At 36.3% G+C, this 21,882-nt stretch overlaps 1 protein-coding gene across 1 annotated transcript in view; it reads right to left on the bottom strand.

Moving 5' to 3' along the window:
• LOC308222796 (adhesion G protein-coupled receptor A3-like) overlaps window positions 1-21,882 on the bottom strand; it is a gene marked incomplete at both ends in the record, with an annotated part of 288,746 nt that overhangs the window by 19,843 nt on the left and 247,021 nt on the right. Inside the window, 3 exons of the mRNA XM_080621161.1 lie at window positions 11,597-11,742; window positions 19,295-19,418; window positions 20,278-20,405. Coding sequence (XP_080477287.1) covers window positions 11,597-11,742; window positions 19,295-19,418; window positions 20,278-20,405 — 398 coding nt within the window. The remainder of the gene's footprint in view (window positions 1-11,596; window positions 11,743-19,294; window positions 19,419-20,277; window positions 20,406-21,882) is intronic.

The raw sequence follows: 21,882 nt of genomic DNA, 5'->3' as shown, positions 1-21,882 counted from the left end.
TGTCCTTTTTATGTTGAGGACACCAGAACTGCACACAATACTCCAAGTGAGGTCTCACGAGAGCTGAGTAGAGGGGCAGGATCACCTCCTTCGACCTCCTGGTCAAGCTCCTTTTGATGCAGCCCAGGATAGGGTTGGCTTTCTGGGCTGCGAGCGCACACTGCCGGCTCATGTTGTCTCTCATTGACCAACACCCCCAAGTCCTTCTCTGCAGGGCTGCTCTGAATCTCTTTTCTGCCCAACCTGTGGCTGTGCCTGGGATTGCTCTGACCCAGGTGTAGGACCTTGCACTTGGCATGGTTAAATCAACCACAACTCTTTGCATGTGGCCAGCCAGCCAGTTCTTTATCCACCAAGTGGTCCACCCATCAAATTGATGTCTCTCCAATTTAGATACATGGATGTCGTGTGGGACAGTGTTGAATGTGTTGCACAAGTCCAGGTAGATGACATCAACTGCTCTGCCCCTGTCCATCAGTTCCGTAGCCCCATCATAGAAGGCCACCAGATTGGTCAGGCAGGATTTCCCCTTCGTGAAGTCATGCTGGCTGTCATCAGTCACCTTGCTTTTCATATGCCTTATCATGCCTTCCAGGAGAATCTGCCCCAAGATTTTGCCAGGCACAGAGGTGAGACTGACTGGTCTGTAGTTCCCTGGGTCATCCATTTTCCCCGTCTTGAAAACAGGGGTTATATTTCCCATTTTCCAGTCGTTGGGAACTTCACCTGACTGCCATGATTTTTCAAATATGATGGACAGTGGCTTAGCTACTTCATTTACCAGCTCCTTCAGGACCCACAGATGGATTTCACAACTTGAGTTTGCTTGTTTCTTGCCTTGTCACAGGCCAGTGTTTTTCCCTTTCCATTTCGTTTATCAATATTATCACCATCTCAGATGTCTTCATGGCTTCTTCTGTCCTGTGTTAATTCTCTGACTGAGCTCCCAGACTTCGTACAGTTCTCCCAAGGTCTGTATGTAGGTCTGCACTTTGTTACAAGACTCGTGCTTTGCTTTGTTTTCTTTGAAGATTCTTTGGATACATTTTTTGTGTCATTTTCACACTGATGCTCTATTTTATTCTGAGACAAAATTTCATCTCCTCATGTACTCCTCGAACTCCTCTACTTCTCAATTTCTATATTTCAGTCATTCCACTGAGTTTCTCTCATTTACAATGTATCCTGCTCTGCACCAGTAATTGTTCAACTGCCTCTGTAAACCAAAGTACTTTATAATGGTGCAAGACAAAGGCTGAAAAATCAGAAGATCAATAGTTAGGAAATTTAGAATGTAAATTCTGAGTAACTCAGCTAACTAGAATTGTATTTTTTGTATGGAAAAAATATAAAGCTTAAAGTGTTCAGTAGAAACAGCAGTGAAAAAATATTATGTATGTATAAGACCTGTTCTACAGATATGGTTTGCCTTCTTTCTACGATCATCTATGAACTGCTGCAGGAACTCCACAGTAGGTAATTTTGAAGTAATCAATCCAGAAAATGTTACACTAACCCCAACAGTCACTGGCTGGTTTTTAATCTAACATATGATAGTTCTATCTACTCCGAAAGTGATTCTTACACGTACCTTATTCTTTACTAAGAATATTAAAATTCCAAAGTGGTGTCATCGGCACCTTTAATTTCCCAGCCTGCATTAACTTAGCTGCTGTGGTTCATTTTTCTGTTTATGCTAAAAGGAAGAGTGATGCTAAACCCAAAAGGCAAAACCCTGAGCCACTGCTGTATGAGATGTAGCTTTGAAAAATGTGCTGCCTTTCACTCTACAACTGATAGACTCCTGAAGATTATTTCACTACTACAGTCTTATCAGTTGAAGGATATCTAAAATTGGTCCAAAGCCTGCTCAAATTTCTAAATTGGTCTATGCTATTTTGAAAATTGAATTAAAATTACTCAGTCATACCCCAGGAGGATGCTAACTTTAAACATTGTTACTCTAAATTGTAAGTATGATTTTCCCTAATGTCTTCTCATTTGGAATTTTTAAGGATAGCTATGTTGAAAAGAAAAGAATCATCCACAGTTCCAGTAATGGACTTCAATGATTTAGGATGCACAAGGACAAGGAGATCAGCAGAAGTATACGTGTGTTTTTCCATGGTTTCAACTCAAACCAAAGTGAATTAATCTAATGCAACTTTTCCTCCCAAAACTTTTAAGCCTTTCTTCCAAAAAGGCATAAAACAGAGATTATCACATATATTTAGCAAGAAGTGTGCACAGAAGTTGGATCTGAAGCTGAATTTACAACAGTTATATTTAAATATGCTTCAGCATATTCAATGTAATATGTGTATCTGTAGATTTCACCAGTCTTGTTTGTCCAAGGAATATATTTTTATTTTCTTAAATTTTTCCATTAGTTATTAAAAAGAATATTCTGAAATGTTACAACCATGCATTTAAAGTTATCATTAAGGAATAATTCTATAGTACACTAGTTGGTTGCCTGCACTGCTCTAGTTTCTATGACATTGTAGTTTATCAGTCTGTACAACATAGTTCAAATGTCCAGTTTTCTTGCAACATTACCATTTTCATCACAGTTAAACTGTATGTATACGAACACCCACTTAAAAGAGAGATGTCCTGTAACAAGGTTAAGATCCAGCTTTCTCACATGTCAGTTTTCGTAAGAAAAAATTAGTAACTAATATGATTCTGGCTTTATTTAAAAAACCCAAATTCTTCATTTTAAAAATTTCTTAAAAATAAATGAGTACAGTCATCCACAGATAGCCTTTTCTGTAACTGTGGTGAATATTACTTCATGCAGATGAGAATGTTTAGTTCTTTGGACATACCACGGCAATAAACATATCTGAAATTATCTTACTCATATCTCTTTACGGCTTTTTTGCATAATCAGGTTTAATCTATACGACACCAAGGAATCATCTGAGAAAATATTTAGCTCTTTCAAATCTGATAAAGTTTTCTACAAAGCCCCCACTGGAGTTTGAATATATTATCTTCAAGGATTTTAGAACTTGCAAAATATCCAATCAGCATTCTACATTTTGCCTGGAGCAGCATATCAAAGCATGGAGCATTTTATCAAACTTACTCTACCCTCTAACTTATCCAATACAATTATGTATATGACTAGCTCAAATTCTAGAAAGTGTTGAGGCAAGGAATAGTGTAACAAGAATTCTGAATTTCCAGGAAATACCTAGATGGGAGTTCATGATAAAAGCATCTGAAAATTCAATCTAATATAGTTCTGCAGATCAGCATGTTGCAGTTACAGCCTTTCAAACTTGAAAATGTCATAGTAATCATTATAAGATCCCCTGAAGCTCATAACTTTGCAAGCTTGCAAATGCCATAACTCACATAGCTAAAATTTCTAAATCCCAAGACCATAATTCCCTCATTAAATGGCCAGGTGTAATTTTCTTTTCTGGCTATGTTTGTCAATAGCTTTTGAACCACGGAGGCCTGAATACCTGACTTGCTATCATAGAATCATAGAATAGTTAGGGTTGGAATGGACCTTAAGATCATCTAGTTCCAACCCCCCTGCCATGGGCAGGGACAACAAGTAATAAGTTGACATATGTTTCTTTTCAATAACCATAAACCATTTCTTTTCATCTATACTAAGTAGCTCAAGCACTGTTCTTTAAACAAAGAGGATAAAACTTCACCTTCTACTTGAACATCTCCTAAAGATTTGGTGTTGTTGGATTTTTACTCTGGAAAGTGTCAACATCATACACATTTCACCTGTACCTTAAGTCATAAAATTATGGCGGTAACAAGATCCTATTTCTAGTTTAATTGCAAGATTCTCTTGAAATGAGATACAATCAAGGAAGAACCTCTGTTCCAGGCATCATTCACTTAAAGCATTTGATAGTGCATTCAGGTCAGACTTGAAGAATAACTTTGCCAACTATGACATGAAAACGAACTTTTAAAATTCTTCCAGTTTGAGTCTTGATTTACAAACCAGATGAAGTGAAACTAAAATAAAGCAGGTGGGTCTGTTACCATCTTGATTTTAATAACACAGTAATTCAGTCACTCGCCTTGAAGGTGGAGAGACGAAGTTCTAATCACTTCTGTTTCTTCAGATCAGCCAGGAAAAAACCCCCCACTATGACACCACACACAGGAAATGCAATGCCAGCTGCAATGAATATTTACATGGCCTATGCAAAGTGCAACAGCTTTCCCAGGGTACCCCTGACAATATATTGCTACTGTGAATCTCCTTAGTATTTTTTTTTTTTATATATATATATACTGAAAATGTTCTTGTGTGGAACAATTAATTGAAAGCTGATTTAAACATTTTCTTTGACCTAAGGTAATTTTCCCACATATGATGGAAATGCACTTAGCTTCAGGCTGAAGTTGAATAAGAATAAATTTATGAAAATGTTTCCCTTGTCACCATTTTATACCCTTTTCCACTGCAGATCTTTCAGTTACTTTGGTAGCTAGCAATAAAATGGCTTTGGCTATAATCCATGACTCCATTTGACCATATATCAGCATTTTAAGAATGATCATATTAAGTAGCTTGTAATATCAGTATGTCCCTAAAGTATCAAACCAACTTCTAGGCACCTTTAGGTTCTGCAATCCTTTTTATTCATGATGAATAGACTAAAACTGCCTGTTTTGTTTTTAAGGTTATCTTTTTTTGTCATCTCTATTTATTGTATCTCAGGTAGCAGAATCTTTCTGGTCATTCTGGCTAAGCACTACAGTCCTTTTGTTTGCTTGTTTGTTTCAGGGTTTGGGATTTTTTTTGAGAACTTGCCTAAATTGGTGGGCTGATATGACACAGTACAGTCTGATAAGATCAGTATTTCTGGTGTATTGTTACATCATTAGTTGTGTTGTATCATCTTTGAATGTCAGTTATTAAAATTGGCTTCAGAATACAGCATTGTTCAAAATCTGAGCTCTATAATTAAACCAAGCTAAAGCTATGGAATGGCTTTCATCCTTAGATTATTTTTATATCCAATATAGTATTATACTAGTTTATTTTTATGTTGAATGTAAGTCTTATTTTTGTGAATAAAACCAAAACGGCAGCTGGAAGGAAAATATGGCTTTCTCCTGTGTTCAGTTTTTATCAAATGCAAAAATTTTAAAAAAGGTATTTCAGCAATATGGCCTTTCTCTTTTCTGTGAAATATCACAAATATTGAAACAAGAAACATGGGAATAGAGATTTGCAGATAATATGTATGAAAGCAGCTATTATACACTACGGGTTTTTTAGGAACCTATGCTACTGAGGCTTTAAGTGGCCTTGCTAATACATGAGGATTGAAAAAACTTCCATTTTTCAATAATGAATCAAACTAATGACAGCAAAATTTGAAAATTATCTAAAAATATACATTGGAAAAGACAATATTCTAGACTTGATTTCCAATAACTAAAATAAGAAGTATTGATAATAATTTCAGAGACACTAGTTAAAATTCCTGATGACTGACCCTGCCCACATCAAAATATTCTGTCCTCTAAGTGAAGGATGCAATCAAGTATTTAAATTAGAGCCAACTTCCTTGAGCATGACATAGCAGATTTTCAGTGAGACTGTTTACTTACTGTACCATGGTTCATTCAACTGGTGATGACCTTACTTGCAGGGAGACATCACTTTCACTTACTCCCCAATGACAGAATTGTCTATTCTAATACTAAGGAGTAAACTACAGAGATCTCCTCAGGGCTTCTGAGAATTGCCCTGTGGCATTTCCCATTTATTTCAACATACACAAACTATAGAGAGTTCTTAAGGAATAGGCAGGTAATCCCTTGAGATAGTCAGATGTAAATTTAAACTTTGTAGAGCTGGTTAGTTATGTTTGCTGCAGGAAGGAAAAATGGGATTCCACGGATCAAGATTACAGGAATTAATATTTCAGGGCATACCATAAAGAAGAAAACAATGGACTGTAACTGATGCCTTTCATCTGACCTCTTTTTTTCTCTCTCTCTCTCCCTCCGTCTCAATCATTGTTTGATACCAGAAGACATGAATTAATGAAAGCCAGTGCTAATGAAAAATGCACTAGAACTTAACTGCATTTCAGAGCTGCTGGTGTCAAGGGGACAAGTAATGTCTGTGTCTGTCAGAATGTAAATTAATTTGCTTCATATGATTCACACTCAAGATCCAAAAAAGAACATGGCCAAAAAAATGACATGACATATTTGGCAAACTTGACATTTTATAGAGAATTTGTTATCATGGTCAAATTTTGATCCCCATTACACTGCTGTTATGCTTCAATAAATTACAGCCAACTTCTTATAACTGATAGGGGAAATTTTCTAGATCCTGACAGTAACAAAGATAATTTTCTGAAGGCCCTTTCAACCTCAGTAATATTAGAACCTATTAGTTCTTTTTATTCTAGAGTTTTTCTCTGATAAAGGACATAACCATTCTTTAAATATCTAAATATAAGAAGTCTTTAGTCTTTATAACTGGAATGTTTTTACCTTCATATATCAGTTTTCAAGATCATGAATATTGTCACATGCAACAAAAATTCAAGAGATAGCTGCTTTATTAGTAACTTTTTTTTTATCAGTAAAAATTGCCACATCTCAATTCGTGATGGAAGTCACAACACTTCTAGCCAGGCTCTCTTGGGACCTGCAGTTAGGCAAATGCAGCAGTACATAGCAGTAGGTCCATTTGTGCCCACGAGTTCATTTCAAGCTTGTTAGAATTCAGATCAAGCATCTAAATGTTCATGCTGAGACAAGCAGGGTTAGCACTGTGAGCAAAGCACTAAGCAGATGCCATGACCCCTCTGGTATAATGCAAGTCTGTAAAATCTCCTCACTGCAAGGCAAGAGGGGCAAGAGGGTCATCATGGGATTGGTTGACACCACCTGAAGGAGAGGGTTTTTGTGATTTGCAAGTTTAACATGGTTTCTCCTTTTTGCAGTGAAAGAATTTAACATAATTCAATGTCACAAAGATACTTAGCTACTGTTTAGCTGGATGCTACTGATTAATGTTCAGGTAGCTGAGAGAAATAATGAGCAAAGGAATGACTGTGAAGATCTGCTGCCACATTCACAGACTGGGAGGATGCAACTAGAGCACTATAGCATCTTGCACATCCATGTGATCAGAGTATAGGTTGTTATTACTACATTACAAACATAGCTCACAAAGAAGACCCCTGTTGTTTCCACTCCAAGAATGATGATTTGGTACTCTGGAAGTATATTGGTGATGTTCAGAAACTTGCCCATATATAAGCTCACGCAGAATAGCAGACACATCCACATATATATTGCATGTACACATCCATTAGCAGGTTCAACTAAACCACTTTGGTTCTCACATACTATTTCTAGGTTGCTCTGTGTGCAAGTTGAAGGGCAGTTTCTATAAAACAAATAAGACAGTTCAAAATATATGAAATATGCAAGCAGCTGTCTTATTCTAAAAATTATACTTCACTATTAAAATTATTCAAAGTTGAAAACAATAAGAGAATGGAATTGAAACCAGCATAACTGACTATAGGTGCTCAGAATGTGCTGCTAAAAACTGATCTAATTTGCCTGAGTTATGATCTTCCCAAAATTCTCAATGTTCAGTTTTAATAGCCACAGTACTAAGCCTAGTACATTGAATACAAATGGAAGTGCACACAATCCACTCCTAAACTGCTGTGACAGCTAGATATACAATTTTTCAAAGGCACTGCATGAGGTACTCTTTCTAGAAGCCCTACAACTTTAGTAAGAACCTTTTAAAAAGCTTATCAAAATATATTAGATATATAAACAAGATGAAGTTCAGCAGACACAATGACATCATCTGTTATCCACATCGCAGTTCATTCTGCAATCTTATTTATGCATATTGATGTTTCTTCATGACAGATGTAGGATATTGGACTCTGTAATCTGAAGTTTGCCGTATTAGTTACCTTGCAAGATGTTCATTGAATAAAAGAGGATGAAGGAAATTAGGAAACATATTTGTACCTAACCCTGAGATGAAAGGTACCTTAACTATCTGTCTTCTTAACAGTAATGTCTGGCCAAGCTTGTAGCTTATCTACTTTTTATTTTAAATGTTTATAGTGCAATTGTGCTCAGTAATCTTATTAAAAATCACAGAAGTATATATTTTTTTTATCTTTCTGGAAAGAAATAATTTAAACAGCAACTTTCAGAAATATTTTCTGCTTGTTCTGTACTCCTCTCTAATCTCTATGTGCACAGGGCACAACGTGAAAACTGCATGCATGTATCAGGTACAAAACTAATTCTACCTGTACCTCAGCTTGGGCTGATGAGAAGTTTTGTACATCGCAAGTAATAGTTGAATCTTGAATGCCCCTTTGTCCTGGCTGGCAGAATCTGACTTCAGATGAGTCAGAAGCCAAACTCTGCCAGGTTTAACAAATGTCCACAGAGGATGAACAGACAAAATTATTTATTTCTATTAAGAATACCAGAGAGTATATTTTACAGGAAGTAATTTCATTATCTGTTGAATTCAATGATGCATTAATTTGATCCACCTCATTAGCATCCAGGCACATCTAGCGAAAAATGTCAGAATTGTTAAAGTTGATTCCAGTTATCAAAGTGATAGGCCCTGAGAGCTTTAACTTTATAATTAACACAAAATACATACATCATGTATAATATGGATACTAAAATACATATAGTGTATCATCTATAACATATGTGATGTGTCATATAATATATGATTAAAAAGAGGCAATATTCAAAATCATATTAACATGAAGAACAAGTTTCAGTAAAATTACACTGCTTGATCACTGCATCTAGAACAGAAAGAAATAAACATACAAGTAGGCAGAGAAATTGAAGCAACTGTTACAAGCAAAGGTCCTTTTTTACTAACAGCTAAGGTCTTCCTTAAGATATTTTTTTTTTTTATTTTCACTGTATTGACTACTTTTCAGAGTGGATCAAGCTCCATGAAAAAAATTTGATGAGAGAATTTTTATAATTTCTTGGTAAATTCCATGTCATAGATTTGTGTATTGATTTTTGGCAGTAGTCCCCACTTACTGACTCACAAAAGATATCCTTATGTCTCATACAGCGAGTGCATATAGAAGGAATATAAAAACACTTATGTAAACTGGAAACCCAGTCTATCATATACATCTGTTACTGGAAAAGACCAAAGGAGAATAGCAAAGTGTACAGTTCTTGATGAACACATTCATATATCTGTGTTCAACAAAACCTGAACACAAGTCAATCTAGGTTTACAGACCTGAATTACTGACAAAGTACCTCTTTTTAAAAGCATCTTGAAGATCATATGCAGAAATATGCTTCATAGAACTGGTGGTCCTGACATATTAAAAAGCTTAACTTAGCCTCCATTTGAACAAATTTAATATTGTTTAGCTATCTACTGGTGTCAAATGAAGACAAAAATTAGTACTCCTTCACCTAAAACCAGACCTGGACAAACTGTGATGTTATCTCCTCTGAACCTGAGGCACAATATGTGTAAAGGCTGGCATCAGCTTATAGATACTAGAACGCTGTCTAACTAAAACATTACTTATAAATGGCTACACTGAAATGTACACAACTAAAATGGATTTTCTGGAAATATTATGATGCAGAATAATTTCGATTTAAATTTTATTAAATCCAGAGAAATTAAAAGGCCCAGAAAAATTATCATTATCATTCTAAAAAGAACAATTACTAATTATGGGTTCATCGTTTTCTTGCTTAAAGCCATTTTTAATTTTCCATATACTATGTCTATTTTCTACATGAAATGAAATTGATCCTTATTACTTTGAATCTAGTACTAGCCTTTATGAAATCATATTAGACATTTCAGTGCCTGTGTCTCTAGGACATATGGTGCCCTAAGTGAGAAAAATAACTTAGAATCATTTTACTTAGTTATTAAATGACTATACTCATGTTCTCTTACAGCTGAAAGGACATTTATAATTTCTATTACTAAAATTAAAATACCTACTGTTTACTTTTACTGCTGGAGAACCTCATCATGACTATTACAACAAAGTTTCTAATTAATCATTATTGTAACCTGATTGTCTATTGTTTTCCAAATCAAACAAGATTTGAATTTTAAGAGCATACACTATACTGGGTCCACGTAAGATGTAATAATTTTCTACCTTAACAGCCATGCTGCAGCATTTGAAAACTGGTTAATTCATTTTGCTATGAACCAGTAACCAAAACAGTGGAATTCTCATCTGTGGGGAATGTTACAGTAAATCACAGATTAGCAAAGTTAGGCACTCTCAGTGAAAATATATCCTCTTGCTTACACCTAACAAAGCTACTGTTCAATATGGCTTTTCACTGTATAAATTCTATGTTAAGTTTTATCAATTTCATCTCCAAAAAGAAAATGTTATAAAAAGCAGAAAACTAATCAAGTTAATAAAGATTTCACTCAGCGGAATCAGACAGCAAAACACAATTCATCTTCCTATAGATTTTTAACAAGTTGTGACAACCTTACACAACCATCTAGAAATGATACTTAATAAACATTTTGAGTTCAAAATAAAATAAGCTAGGACTGTTTAAAAGAACATACTAATCTGGATTTTTTACAGCAAAGGCGTAAAAATTAGAATTCGTATTTCCTGTCCTTTACTATAAAATTGAGGTCTTTAGTCTGAATAGACCATTCAGGTTTTTCCATGATCTATGGGAAAAAGAGAGGCACCTCCATAAGACAATTCATCTTGTCCTCACACAAACATTTAAGACAAATGGGAGGAATTGTTCTCTGGAAGTTCTTCTCTGTCTCAGACTCCCTCCAAAGTCTATACAGGGCAACTATATAACTTTGGCTAATACCTGATTTTTTGATAGCTACAGTCAAAAAGATGAATCAATCTTCTCATGCCTTTGGTTACAAATTCTAGTTTGTGGCAAGTTGGGGTACTTTTTCCTATGCAGACTGATTATTTTGGCTTGAAGTTTCAGCATCTCATAGGCATCTGGTTAAAATTCTTATTACATTAAACTTGCCATGCTGTCAGACACATGTTACTAGTCTGCTCTAACTAGAAAGCTGACAGGGAGTCCAGACTTTCAGTCGCTCCTGTAATAGCATTAGATCTCTGATGTGGAATGAGTGAGGCTGCTATCAGGTTATTAGGCTATCAATACAAGTGTGGGCAAGAGTTACAGAAGAATAGATGAAGGCAAAGGGAGAATCCTTGTAGAGTAGTTTCTGACGATTAAATAATGCCTTAATGCGGAAGCAAGGGAGTATTTTTTCCTCCATAGGAAACCACAGAAACATTTGAATTGTTCCTGCTTAGATAAAGGTATATGAACCTGGCCAGTACCAGTTCTGCATATTTGCATCCCCTGACTACAATTAACTATTAGCATACAACAAATATTCAGATTTGTAGATACACCTAAGTGACTCAATTCCTTATGGATCCTATTTATAGTCTGAAAAAAAAGTAAAGAATACAGAAATGAAAGTGAAAGCTTAAAATTTATCAGTTTTAGAAATACATTTAAAATAAAAGAAAAAGATAATATTCCATACCTGAGTAGTGGTTGCTTTGGATAAGAAGGTTGGTCACTGTTTTGGCATGGCTGAGGCTTTTTTGTGACTTGCTTATAAATATTCCTGGCAGTTACTCCAATCCATAACATAGTAGAGAGTGTAGAATAATGTAGCACTATGCCAACCTAAAAGTAAGAGAAGACAGTTAAACAAGTTAGTAAATGAATCAGTAAAACAAAAATTTTAGAAGACTTATACAGGCAAACATATTTTTTTAAACTGAATTTGTAAGTACGTTAGTTTTTTCTTTCTGTTTGGTTATATCTAACTAGGGAAAACACTTTCAATAAGCAGATGGAAGCTGTTATTTAATCTATCATTGATAATATTTGTGATACCAGATGGTACATTATGAAAATAAGACTGTAAAGACATTTATTTTCTAAGAACCTGATTAATTACAATTTTTTCCACCTCAATTTAAAGTGATGCAAAGCTTAGTTTATGTGCTAAGCTTTGCTAGCTTATCATAACAATGCAATTTAAAAATCAATGAGAGGTCAGCATTTTTGCTTGTTATTTCCTTCATTTTTTAGGAATATCCTGCTGTAGTTCCCTCTCAGCTGTATATAACCAAGCTTGACTTCTTGTAATGTGATCAGTGCTATTTGCCTAAAACCAGATTTCTTCAGGACATATTTTAAGGAATTTATAAACATGGCCATACAATTTTTAAAATTAAATGGCAGACCTTGGCATCCTCCCTTAAAAGGAAATACAAACTCTTAGTAGTGTTATTATAATTTTGTTTCCAAGAAACTGATGTGTTTATCATTGAAAGTAAAATAAAGTATAAACACTTTTGAATACTAACATCTTTGTTATCTTAGTAATTGTTAGTCATTACTATGGAAACAGTAATTGGAATTTTAGCCAATCTTCAATGCCTTATTACTCCAGTTCAGTCTCCATCTGATTATACAAAATGAGGTTACCTTTGAAGCAATAACCTGACACTTTGCAGTGACAAGTAAAATACTGCTATAATTGAAAAGCACACAAATGTTTAAGGAATACAGAGAATTGCTGAATAAAGCTAACACAAATTCATTATAATGATTTATTTGAACCCGTGTTCATTCTTGCTCAACTTAAAATAATTGATAGGTAAAGAAGAAAAATCCATTGATTTTGTTTATATTTAGTAAAATAGCACAAAACTTGAAGATAGCAGCAAATATCATCACTAGAAAGCCCTTTGTAATTTTTCTCTGGGACTTGTCTGACACATTAGACGAGGGAGTATAAAGCCTTCATAAGTATTGTCGCTTGAGGTAACAGAAGCAGAAATAAGAGAATAAGACAACTTTGTACCATCAGCTGGCAGACGTTGCCAGTTCAGTGGCTAGTGCTGTCTGAACTTACTTCATACGCAGCTTGACGCATTTCTGTAGGGACACAGTGAATATGAATATGAACTGGAGGAGGGAGAGCAAGTGAAAGGGGCAAGGCAGAAGGCAGAAGAAGGGAAGGAGAAAGGGGGAGAAAGAAAGGCAGAAAAATGAGAAAGAACTGAAAAAGTTCTAGAGATTGGTTAATAACTTCTTTCTCATTTCAGTATGACACTGCACTATATATTCTGTAATTATTCTATGCAAGTATGCCAGAGTCCATAAGAATATGAACAGCAGGGATGAATTCCATGTGAGAAGGCACCTACATATGAAATGATCAGCCACCTAAGTGAATAAGATTCCTAAAAATAATATGATGAAACAATTTTATTGAACTTTCAATGAGGCAACTGAACTGAACTGAACCACCACTGTATGCCACACCTTAGTCACATTACTTTTCTTCACAGTGTACTCATATTTCCATAGCTCAATTCCTTATGATATATAGTCAAATTGCACAAACATAGACAAGAGACAGAAATGTTATCATCTTCTGTTCTAATTCTTTAATAATACACTTCTTTGTCTCTCCCAAAAAAGAATGCATTTACATTTCCTGCTTACAGGAAGAGAATATATCCTGATGATAGAGGACCAGGACTGACAGACCTGAAGGACAATGGTGGCAATCTGGAGATACAACATATATGACACAACAAAAATGCGGAATTTGCAAGGGTGAGCTGTTATATGAAATTCCAAAGGAAAGGGTACCCCTTTCTTTGTGATTTTGTTTCTCATTTTTCATAACAAAATACACTTTCTGGATGAGAACTTTTACTCTTATTCATCCACTAATAATAATAGGTAAAGAAATGTGCTGTCGGCTGGAGACCGGTAACGAGTGGCGTCCCTCAGGGATCGGTGTTGGGACCGGTCTTGTTCAACATCTTTGTCGGTGACATGGACAGTGGGATTGAGTGCGCCCTCAGCAAGTCTGCCGATGACACCAAGCTGTGTGGTTCAGTTGGTACGCTGGAGGGAAGGGATGCCATCCAGAGGGACTTTGACACGCTTGTGAGGTGGGCTGATGCCAACCTTATAAAGTTTAACCATGACAAGTGCAAGGTCCTACACCTGGGTCGGAGCAATCCCAGGCACAGCCACAGGTTGCGCAGAGAAGAGATTCAGAGCAGCCCTGCAGAGAAGGACTTGGGGGTGTTGGTCAATAAGAAAATGAACATGAGCCGGCAGTGTGCGCTCGCAGCCCAGAAAGCCAACCGTATCCTGGGCTGCATCAAGAGGAGCGTGACCAGCAGGTTGAAGGAGGTGATCCTGCCCCTCTACTCTGCTCTCATGAGACCTCACTTGGAGTATTGTGTACAGTTCTGGTGTCCTCAACATAAAAAGGACATGGAACTGTTGGAATAAGTCCAGAGGAGGGCCACGAAGATGATCAGTGGACTGGAGCACCTGCCGTATGAAGACAGGCTGAGAAAGTTGGGGCTGTTCAGCCTGGAGAAGAGAAGGCTGCGTGGAGACCTCATAGCAGCCTTCCAGTATCTGAATGGGGCCTATAAGGATGCAGGGGATGGACTATTCATCAGGGGCTGTAGTGACAGGACAAGGGGTAACGGGTTCAAACTTAAGCAGGGGAAGTTTAAATTGGATATAAAGAAGAAATTCCTTACTGAGAGGGTGGTGAGGCACTGGAATGGGTTGCCCAAGGAGGTTGTGAATGCTCCATCCTTGGCGGTGTTCAAGGTCAGGTTGGATGAGGCCTTGGGTGAAATGGATTAGTGTGGGTTGTCCCTGCCCATGGCAGAGGGGTTGGAACTAGATGATTTTAAGGTCCTTTCCAACCCTGACTATTCTATGATTCTATGATTTTATATCTTCGCAGTGATGTCAGTCATGCCATGGAGATGTATTTTCCTCATTGCTGCACTCAGAGGCTGTGGCTGCATGCTCTTTTGCCCCTTCAGCGGAACCAGCTCTTTCTAGCTCTCTTGAGTCAGGAAGACATCTGAGCTCTATGCTAGAGATACGCAAGATACCAGCTCATGACATGGAAAGGAAAGATAAGGCTCAACAGAAAGCGGAACAGGACAAAGATAGTTTTGTTCAGTAAACTCACTTAATTCTGTTAGTAAATGTAAAGCTTAGGTTTATGCACTAAATGTTCAAGGTACAAATTTATCTGTGTATATATTATTACTGGATTTGTAACTCTGTAAAGGCTAAGAAGCCAATACATGGATGAAAATTAAATAATGCAGTGTTCAATTAAAACTATTTTCACCCTAAGTAGGAATTTTGCATTTCACATAAAATTGTGGGGGAAGAGTCAAGTTTCCCATTAAAAACAAGGACTATGATTTAATATATTTAAGTGATGACCCATTTTCACATAAGAAGGTTTTCCACTGACAGGCAAAATGGTACAGAACGAACTGTCAGGACATATGCATTGAAGACAGCAAGACAGCATTGCACCTAAACCTATTTAATAACTGCAGTTATATGGTAAAAGAATTTTGTTACCTTGGGCTAATTTTTTCCATTTCCTGTGTTCTTAGAACTTTTATCTTTGGGAAAAAGTACCAGCCTAGTGAATAGAAGATTATGCTTTCAGCAGTGAGAAGATGCTGTATGTGCTCTTTCAATAAATTTCAGTACCTTAGAGGTAACTTAAGTTCCACACCATGCAGTTACCATGGTAATGACCAGAACAACCATTTATGCAAAGCATTTTAGCACAAAAAGCTCTCTTGCTCAGCTTTAACTTGCACAAAATTTTCTTTGGTTTACTCTAGTTTTTAATTATTTTTTTTTTTTTCAATTGTAATCATATTTCAGATAACATTGTCCTTCCTCAGCCAGTTCTGTTTGAAAGAGGATATGGATATTCACTGTCATTCTGATTAAACTATTAATCCTGCACAGAAAGTGATCCTTCTCAGTGAGATGAAGGGATTCAGAAATTTCTTTGTAGTCTGTAACACCACTGGAGGTGAATATTTCATGATCTTAAAACATTTAGCCTTAGAAGAACCCCGTGCTCTCTTCACAGATAGAAAATTTGGAACCTGAGACCCACAAATCAGGTACCTGAGACCAGGAAAGACAATATGAGCATGTGCATCTAACTCAGTAGCATGCAAAGTCTTTAGCTGTCATTGGTTGCTTCTAGTAAAGTTTCCAGCAATCTGATGTCTTGCTTGTTTGTGCATACGGTTAGCTCTGCTCCTGTCTCAGCAGAGATGAGCAATGCAAATCTTAAATAGCATTCTTCACTTCAGACACGCTAACCTAACCCTAACCCTAACTGGCAAACTTAACTTAATCACAGTATATAAATTTTACACCCATTCTTTAAAAAAAAACCAACCACAATAGCTCAAACAGAAAGAACTGCTCTTTTACTCCTCTTCCTATGATAATGCTATATATGCATATATATAGCATTCTATATACAATATATAGCATTACAGATATAGCATTTCTATATATAATTCTCCTACCTGAGATGCGGCGCATAGCTCTAGGACCTCCTTAGTGTAACAGGATTCATACCCAAACCTTGGAAATCCAGTGTTAGTATTCTAGCTTCTAGGCTGCTGGCTAGCATGGAATGGGCTTCAGTTTTCTTTCTGAAGACTTACTGACTGACAGAAATGAATTTATAAGCAGCTTCACATATGACACTCATGGGAGAGAAGGAATATCTGAGCCTTGCCAAATTTTATATGGAAGCTTCCATTTGATAAATTGTATAGGAGGTTCTTGGAGATGTGCTTGAAGTGATCATTCCACTCAGTGACTGGCCACTAGGATGAAAAATTATGATTCTGGCTCACTCCCTAGCTTTTGTGTCTCCTGAATCTTGTGCCCCTAAGCCTATTATTCTTCATGCTTCAACATGTTGAACTGATGATTTAATTCCTAGCATCCATAGCCTCATGGCTATCATGCTCTCCTGGAAAGCAGGGGCCACAAGACTGAAATATTTCAGACTGAGGGTACAGAATCAATGCCCCCCATACATGCGGAATGATCCAGCTAAGTTGTGCCTCCTTCCATCTCATTCCCTACATGAAATCAATACGCCTCCTTCTGCTTTTTGAAGGAAAATAAACTGAGACCCTAACTCTAGGAGATGGAAGTGGCTGACTACATCATCCACTGGCTAGCTCAAGCACCTTTCTGACTAGTGTACTGGCTCTGATTAATTCCATTCTGCTGTTTGTAACATAGCCTTTGCCTCGTATGAAAAATTTTGTCATAAACTCAAGACTGTGGATTCTACAACAGCCAGCATTCAGTGACACCAAGAATCAGATTCATGGGTAATCTAAACAGTCTGTAGATATAACCTCATTCACACAGGAAAACTGAAGAAGCAATCAACTTTTCCACAGCAGCATTCTATCATCAGTTTTCTTCATAAATCATAAAGATGGCATGGCACATACACAAGTGAGGCTGTCTGTATGTTTAAATGCTTAAGCTTCTCAGAAAACCACTAATAAGTCAACCTCTATACCTCCTAGCTTTGGCACTCTGATTATTAATTTACAGAGCAATCCTCTCAGGATTATCCCAGGAGGAGACAGGCACTGGGACTCACAGAATTCTGAAAATTATTGCTGTCGTTAAGCAACAAAGGGTCTGTGGTGGGATGCAGTGGGAGTGAGTATTTGTTTAGCCTCAGTTACTAGCCACAGGAGCCTTGTCTTATATTGTCTGGACTGTTGCATCCATTAGCCCTACCTAGTTACATCAGACAATTTCTACCAGGGACCAAAGGACTGTGGTAAGACTTCTGTGTCTGCATCTTTTCTATATTTTAACTGCTGATATTATCTGTTGTTGTAGCATGGTGTCAGATAAATAAATAACTTCATGAAACTGATTAGAAGGCACGTGTGAATGGATCCGTTCAGTTTAAGTGCACATTTCTCAGCAGCTCAGTATCTAGCCCTATACCATAGCAAGAAACAGCTGTCACTGATAATGTATTTTATGAAGATACCCCTGTAGTTTATGTATTACTCATAACAGATTATTAATAACTCATTTATCTCAATCATTTCTTCATTATCACTATTAATACTGCATTGTTACCACACAATCTACGAAGTAAATAACCAAACCATCACTGTAACAACAGATGGTCATTCATGATCATGTAATTACACAGCCATGGCTGCCATACAAACTAATCTGCTACCTTCACTTGCAGGTAAAGACAACAGTAAGTGATACTTCAATTTGCTAGAACTCACAGATCAATTATGACACAATACATTAGATATAATGAGATACTCATCTCAGAATAATCTAGTAGACAACTGTGTCATTTAAATGAATACCATGTAATATACATGGGTAGATTTTGCACATAGAACATTACAGGTGGTTATAGATCTACACATGCTGTTTGTTGATGGTCATGTACAAGTATACACAAAAGGCTTCCAAAGCATCCCACTGAAAATCAGAGTGAGAACCCTTACACTTAGTGTGCAAGTTTTGCAGTGACTCTGCTGTTGGCTGGCAAATTTTGCTGTTTACACCCATTCAAGCCAATCAGAAGAGCCAGATTAGTGACAGGCAAAATATCTGGAGAATGTTGGCTTAATAAAGTACTTTACTACAGGTAAATACCAACAATGTTCATGAGATCTGGAGCACTTCTACAAAATCTGAGAGGAAGAAATATTTAAGACAAACAAATTGCAACAAGCCCTTATGAGGCATTACAGAAGACGACTGAAATTACTCTCTTTACACACTGTACAGACTCAGCCTCTGTATTGGGAGCAGCTGAAGTCATGCCCTCTCTGTGCATCTCACAGCACTGTGTCCAAAGAAAGGATGAAGCAAGAGATGTGAAATAGTCCAGTACAATGAGGGGTTCATACATCACAAATATCCTGGTCAGCTTTCTCTCATTAGCTTGAGTTACAATTAAAAGACATAATCGTACTATAAACATTCAATCCAAAGATCAGAAAGGACACAAATATTTGGGAATCATAGTTTCCAACTATCCTGTAGAACAGAGAAATATAGTATTCAGGGAATTTTTTAAAATAAGGAAATCTGAGCTGCAGAGAACTAATGTGTTGGTCAGCCTCTCACAGAAACTCAGGTGACAACCAAACACTGAACACTTCCAGTACTGGCATTTTTTTAAAAATTTTACGTAAAATGATGACTTATTCTGAAAATCTTAAGATCCATATAAAAAGAAAGAAAACAATCAATATTATGTTAAAAGACACAGTTTCAGCTTTTCATTCTATCAGAAAGAATTACTAAGGCAGATACTTACAGCTTGACATATAATTGGATATTTAATGCGATTAATTCCACCAGCAAAAACAGCAAATGTAAGAGCAGTATGGAAACAAAAGTTGAGAAGCATGTGCCATCCTTTTCTACTTATTCTGATTGTGCTGTTGAGAAATCACATTTTAAAATTAAAACACAACATATTTATTATGAAAATTGTGATTTTGAAAAAAATGCTTAATACCATAGAATTAAGTTCTCTGATTCTTGAATACCTACTTAGCAATCTATATACAGGGCAGAGTCTTATTTATATAGCTCTGAAACAAATGTTAAAAAGGTAAAATCAGTGGTGGAAACCGTAGAGTCTACTGGCAAGGGTTTACTGACAAAGCTTCCTCCATCAGATCAAGCATTTAGGGTAATAAAAGCAAAAGGCTTATTCCATAGCTTCAGATACGCAGAACTTTAACAAGACATCTCTAAAGAATTAAACAGAAGCTGAAGATCAGAAGTCATTGCATTAAGTTCACTTAATTAATATTTAGCAGCTTCTACAGTACAACACATTCTTACTTTTTTAAATTGCTAATGGTCTTTAACAGAAGTATGTAGTTAAAATAGCATTTATGTAAGTCTTTCATATAAAGGAAAACACAAGTTTTCTAAACCCAAGAAGATTTAGAAGTCCAAGAAAGTTTATTTTATCCAATGACAGCTCCCAGTCATTCAACCATACTTGGTTTTAGAAGTCAACACTGCTAAGGTAGCTGACCAAAGTGCTGCTTAACTGGAATTTGCCAGAAAGCAATTTGATGATGCTTGAGGTTTTATACTGAATCATCAAGTTAGAAATCCTAGGAACAGCGTATAGAGCATTTAGACGTACATCTCAGGAAAGATATAGCTTAGGAACAGCTTCAGAAAGGTTGACATAACCTTATTTTTTATTTCTCTGGTGTAAACCAGATTGCTGATATTACTATCCAACAGTAATACAAGTACTTAAAATTGAATTCTTACCTGTGATGGACAATGTAGGTGATAATGGAAGCAAACAGGCACAATAACATAACTGCAGTACATGCATATACCACAGGGTGCAGAAACTCCCCTGGGTACTGGGGGAAAGACAGCACTGTCTTAAAATCCTATTGAGAAAGCAAAATTATTTAACATTATTGGGCATGTGTGAAACTCTGAGACTTCGTTTCAATATGTCCTGTCATTTCTAGCTGTTCCCTTTCAAGGGCAGGAAAATAAAATTATGAACTTTTTCTGTAGACATAGTTCATGAATTTAAAATAACATTAGACTGCTCTTTCATCATCTGCACACACTTTGCAAGACAGAATTAACTGTTTTGTACAAGCAGACACATCCTAATTAAAAAAAGGTCTGAAAAAATACATAGAATGTTACATTTTCCAGGCATTAGCACTATCTGTTCCTTCTGATAACACGAACTTTACGTGCGTATTTTATTAGGATAGCAAGTGCAAAATATCAAATTACCATAAAGGTCTTTAAATGGCACATACACAGCTGCAGAAGAACCACCCAAAGAAACAAAAGACATGAGAATACATCCAAAATACTGACTGACTCACTTCTCTATTAAAAAATAATTCCCAGTCGATATATCTCCTCTGACCCAGTGACCTTCACACTTAGTTGCAAATAGTCGACTCCCTATGTCAAATCAAAAGCGGCTTGACAGCTATATTAACAGCAGAGTAAAGATACATGCATTCCTTTTGGACCTGATAGTGCCTACTGACACAATTGTTCACAAAAAACATAAATAAAAACTATTGATATTGTTGTAAAATTAACCACATCAAATTCCATTTTAAACTACTGGATCTCACAAGTAAGAAAATAATAGGAGAGCTAAATATGCAGGTGTGATGGACAGAAAGCAAAAGGAGCCCTTTACAGAAAACAGTGTATTTTCAGATTATGTGAATTATACCAAATATTACAGGTTCACTGTAATACATTAAGCCACATCTGTTTGTGGCACTATATGTCTGCAAGCAAATACTATAAATTAGACAGATAAACGATCACTTGAGTGCAAAGTTTCATCTCCTTGCCAGTTTCCATGTACAGTGGCAAAACCGAACACACATCCCAGCACAGAAAAAGTTTAAATCTGAGAAAGTACAGAATATGACAATCCAGCAAACTCTAACACTGAAAATGCTGGCATGTATTTGAAAGAAATTTTTCTTATTTGTCATTTTTAGGTTCTCCTGAAAGAAGATTCAATGCCCTGTTTCACTGAGGTGAATTTTTGCCTTTGAAGACTGGGTCTTTAATAATAATATATTTTTTAGTCAAACTTGCACACAGAGACCTGATTTCCAGCACCGTTATTTACGTATATGAACTTGTACAAGCAGTAGATGTTCATGAGTATATGCAATTATTATGTCAGGGGGAAAGGTACTGTTCTGATTACCTTCCAGAAGTGTCCTTACAAGTAACAGACACCGTAGTAGTCATTATTTTTCTTCATACTAGCTTTACAGTTCCTAAGATTGATTGTACCAGTTTCTCCAGATGTATATTAATGTCAGTTCTAAAACAGAGCAGCTTACAACATACATAAAGAAGATCATA

This window comes from Psittacula echo (assembly GCF_963264785.1).
Source record: "Psittacula echo genome assembly, chromosome: 6".
NCBI lineage: Eukaryota > Metazoa > Chordata > Aves > Psittaciformes > Psittacidae > Psittacula > Psittacula echo.
The sequence above is the reverse complement of the archived record's forward strand: the minus strand, read 5'-3'. Positions and strand labels throughout refer to the sequence as shown.